Below are 4277 nucleotides of genomic sequence, written 5' to 3'. Positions count from 1 at the left end.
TTGATCTTCAAATTCACTATAGCTCTGGAAAAATTATAAAAATATAAAATTCATTAGGGTAAGAAATGATTAATAATCATTTATTTGAAACTCAAATAAAAGATTAATCCCATATATACATTAAAATTTGTAAGATTTATTGAACAACAGAACGAAACGATAAAATTTGATGCTTTTTAAGATATTTAAATAAAAAAAATCATAAGTTTGTTACATCGTAATATAACAATATTCTCTACGGTAATCTATGTATCGTTTACAAAGTAAATTTGTTTTGTGTGGACACAGGAACACTCATCTCACACTCTCTCGATTCTATATTCTCATCTCACACGTATTCACTGAATATGCTACAAAGCATTCTACAATAGCAAGTTTGTTAACAAATTATTTCCATATTATTTTTGGTATACGTCATTTTACAATAATTATTACGGTGAAATCTTGACATTCTTATTATATTCGTAGGCTGCATAAAAATGATCAATTTGCATTAGTTCATTATACAAGTGATTAGCTATATACATAATTTATTACTTTATGTGAAAACTAGCCAAATATTTAAAAAATTGGCTATTACTACTAAATATACAATACAATTACTCCTTTTTAGCAGACTTAAAAAAAACTTGTGGTAACCGTTATTATTTTTAAAATTTTACAAGAAATAAAAGATAATTTTGTATGATACTTAGAATGGAACTTACAAAAAATATATATATAAATACCACAAAATTGCTATTATATATCAGAATCACTAAATATAATAAAGAAAATTGCTTCTTTTTTCTCTCTTCCTTTCTATATGTATGAATAATACTTTATTTTTAGTCGGTTGTTATCGCAGAATTGAAATTTTAATTTATATTTTCTTCACTAGAATAAATGGTTCCTTTGTCGAGATTACGGAACAGCAACAAACGCTTATACAAGTGTATGTGAATGGAATCTGTTTTTCTTTTTTACAGAATGCAAATTATTTAATTAAAATTAATTTTTCTCTTCCTTCTTCTCGCCTTCAGGTTCCTGTTGTGATTGACTTTGATTTTGACTTTCTCTTTCTGCTGCCATCTGTAAAATCAACATGTTTAAATGACGGTCCTTGAGTTATGTAGAGCACAATTTATCTATGTTCATTAAATTAATTTTTACATAAATTAAGTACCTTTTTGTATGCCATTTCAAATAATTTCAAGCTTGCTTGTTGGAGTTCGTTCGTTTCTTTCTTGATTTCTTCAGGATCCACATCATCTTTCTTAGCCAAAGTCTCTCGTAGTTTTGCAACCAGTTCTTTAAGTTTATCACACTATAAAAGAAAAGCAATAAAAATACTAAATTTGCAAAAATATCACACACACACACAAAATAAACTAAATTACTAAAAGCAATATTATACCTCTTCCTGTGGTAACTGCGCTTTGAATTCTTCTAGTTTCGCTTCTGTATCATGTATAATTCCCTCTGCTTGATTGATAGCTTCAACTCTTTCCTTCTTAACTTTATCTGCCTTTGCATATTGTTCAGCATTCTTAACCATGTTTTCAATTTCATCTTTGCTAAGGCCACCACTAGATTGAATAACAACTGTGAAACAAAAAACATAGATCCAAAATATGCCCATAAAAAGATACAATTCGTTATTATTACGATAATAACTCAGTTGAATGTAGTCTACAATCTTATTGATATTTCAAATAAGTTTCAGAGACGAAAAATATAGGCATCATTGTAGCATTAATTGTCTTTAACATTATATGTATATTATATATATATATATATATATATATTATATATATGTAGTGATAGGAAATTTACGTACTTTGTTGCTCTTTGCCAGTTCCCTTATCTCTGGCTGATACATGCACAATACCATTTGCATCAATATCGAATGTTACTTCTATTTGTGGTACACCCCTTGGTGCAGGTGGAATACCAATAAGACTAAACTGTCCTAGAAGCTTGTTATCACCAGCCATTTCTCGCTCGCCTTGATGAACTTTAATCTCGACTTGTGTTTGACCATCTGCTGCCGTAGAAAATACTTGACTCTTCTTTGTAGGTATAGTTGTATTACGAGAGATCAATCTCGTAAATACACCACCAAGTGTTTCAATACCTAAAAAAAATTTTTTTAATATTTTCTTTTTCATTACTGATCACAAAGTATCTTCATTTGTAATGAAGGATGAATGGAAGATCAGTAAATCAATGTCCTCATTTATTATCAGAGAGAAGATTAGTCTAATACATCACAGTTCCATACATGTATAAAATAATAGAATTTGAGTAAAAATTTTACCTAATGACAAAGGTGTAACGTCAAGAAGTAAAACATCTGTTACATCTCCTGCAAGTACACCTCCTTGAACTGCAGCACCAACAGCTACGGCTTCATCTGGATTTACAGCTTTCGATGGTTGTCTGCCAAATATTTCTTGAACGGTTTGTTGTACTTTGGGAACCCTGGTCATACCACCGACCAATAAAACTTCTCCGATATCAGTTTTTGTTACTTCGGCATCAGAAAGCGCTTTCTGACATGGTTGAACAGTACGTTTAATCAGATCATTTACAAGACTTTCAAATTTACTTCTGGATAACTTAAGATTTAAATGCTTTGGTCCACTAGAATCCATAGTAAGGTAGGGAAGGTTTATATCCGTCTGAAGGGAACTTGATAACTCTATTTTAGCCTTTTCTGAAGCTTCTTTCAATCTTTGCATTGCCATTGCATCTTTAGTCACATCTATGCCTTGCTGCATTGTTTTAACAAATCAATTATTATTAACATAAATTTACTTCAACAAACAGTGAATAACTGTATTTGGTTATAAAAAATTCATACCTCTTTTTTGAATTCGGATACGAGATAATTAACCAATGCGTTGTCAAAATCTTCTCCTCCCAAAAATGTATCTCCATTTGTGGATTTTACTTCAAAGACACCTTTCTGGATTTCTAAAATCGAAATATCAAAGGTACCTCCACCCAAGTCGTAAACAGCAATACTGAAAAAAAGGGGACAATACATTAATCATACCTATTGTTTCGCAAAGTATATAAGAAATATAGCATAATAAAGTATTTTAGCATAAGATATCTTTAGAGACAAAAAAATCTGCTCTGAAGATATATATACTCTTATAAATTATTATAAGAGTATTATAATTTTATAATATATTTTTATAAGAGTATTATAAATTATTTTTATAAGAGTATTTTTCATATTATGCTTCAATGAAATATATCTTCTTACATTTTATCTTCTTGTTTATCCATTCCATAAGCAAGTGCAGCTGCAGTTGGCTCATTAATTACACGAAGAACATTCAATCCAGCAATCTGACCAGCATCCTTTGTTGCTTGTCGTTGAGAATCATTAAAATACGCTGGTACAGTAATAACAGCATTTTTTACTGAAGTATTTAAGTAAGCTGCAGCAGTTTCCTTCATTTTCATAAGTACAAATGCTCCAATTTGACTGGGAGAATACATTTTTCCATCCGCACCTTGAACCCATGCATCTCCATTAGACGCCTTCACAATTTTATATGTTACACTCTTCCTGTAAGAACGCATTACATATTAGTATATTAAACAAATATGATCGTAAAAATTGATATAAACATATTAATATGATACTTACATATCCTTTTTCACTTCAGGATCTTCAAATCTTCGTCCAATTAATCGTTTCGTTGCATAAAATGTATTAACAGAGTTCGTGACTGCTTGACGTTTTGCAGGCATGCCAACTAAACGTTCGTCATCTAAAAAAAATGTTTATTTTACAAAAATGACAAAATTAAATAAGAAAATTTTGCAGAATTTAATTTATATATATATTTTTGTTATTCACACACATTACATGAATAATTATAATCACTAAAATAATAATTAATATGGACTATAACATGACGAAGATTTTAACATTATTAATACATAATAATTTAATAATTACCTTTTGAAAAAGCAACATAAGATGGCGTAGTCCTAGAGCCTTCAGCATTTTCTATAACTTTAGCTTGCTTGCCCTCCATCACTGCTACGCAGGAAAAAGTAGTTCCAAGGTCTATACCAATAACTGCACCCTTTACACCTTCAGATCTATTAAAAATTAAAATGAATTTAAAAGCTATTTTAAATCTAGAAAACATATTTTCATTTATAATCATTTCTTATTAATTACTTACTTATACCGATACTGTTGCATATCGGTAAATCGATGTGGTACAGTGACTGTTGGAGCTGCGACCTAAAATGTTAAAAATATAAAA

The 4277-nt window shown here is 29.7% G+C and overlaps 2 protein-coding genes across 2 annotated transcripts in view; both read right to left on the bottom strand.

The window, feature by feature from the left end:
* The window catches only part of LOC108748211 (protein farnesyltransferase/geranylgeranyltransferase type-1 subunit alpha), a 2373-nt gene extending 1659 nt beyond the window's left edge, over nucleotides 1-714 (bottom strand). Inside the window, exon 1 of the mRNA XM_018486245.1 lies at nucleotides 704-714. The gene's annotated coding sequence lies outside the window, so the exon portion shown is untranslated. The remainder of the gene's footprint in view (nucleotides 1-703) is intronic.
* A 122-nt stretch (nucleotides 715-836) lies between these two features.
* Nucleotides 837-4277, bottom strand: part of LOC108748402 (heat shock 70 kDa protein cognate 5) — a 4279-nt gene continuing 838 nt past the window's right edge. Inside the window, exons 2-11 of the mRNA XM_018486554.1 lie at nucleotides 4194-4255; nucleotides 3962-4107; nucleotides 3647-3770; nucleotides 3257-3565; nucleotides 2846-3008; nucleotides 2300-2756; nucleotides 1820-2116; nucleotides 1397-1584; nucleotides 1166-1306; nucleotides 837-1071 (exon numbers count right to left, since the gene is read on the bottom strand). Coding sequence (XP_018342056.1) covers nucleotides 991-1071; nucleotides 1166-1306; nucleotides 1397-1584; nucleotides 1820-2116; nucleotides 2300-2756; nucleotides 2846-3008; nucleotides 3257-3565; nucleotides 3647-3770; nucleotides 3962-4107; nucleotides 4194-4255 — 1968 coding nt within the window. The 3' untranslated portion in view covers nucleotides 837-990. The remainder of the gene's footprint in view (nucleotides 1072-1165; nucleotides 1307-1396; nucleotides 1585-1819; nucleotides 2117-2299; nucleotides 2757-2845; nucleotides 3009-3256; nucleotides 3566-3646; nucleotides 3771-3961; nucleotides 4108-4193; nucleotides 4256-4277) is intronic.

Source organism: Trachymyrmex septentrionalis, unplaced genomic scaffold, assembly GCF_001594115.1.
Source record: "Trachymyrmex septentrionalis isolate Tsep2-gDNA-1 unplaced genomic scaffold, Tsep1.0 scaffold22, whole genome shotgun sequence".
Lineage (NCBI taxonomy): Eukaryota > Metazoa > Arthropoda > Insecta > Hymenoptera > Formicidae > Trachymyrmex > Trachymyrmex septentrionalis.
The sequence above is the reverse complement of the archived record's forward strand: the minus strand, read 5'-3'. Positions and strand labels throughout refer to the sequence as shown.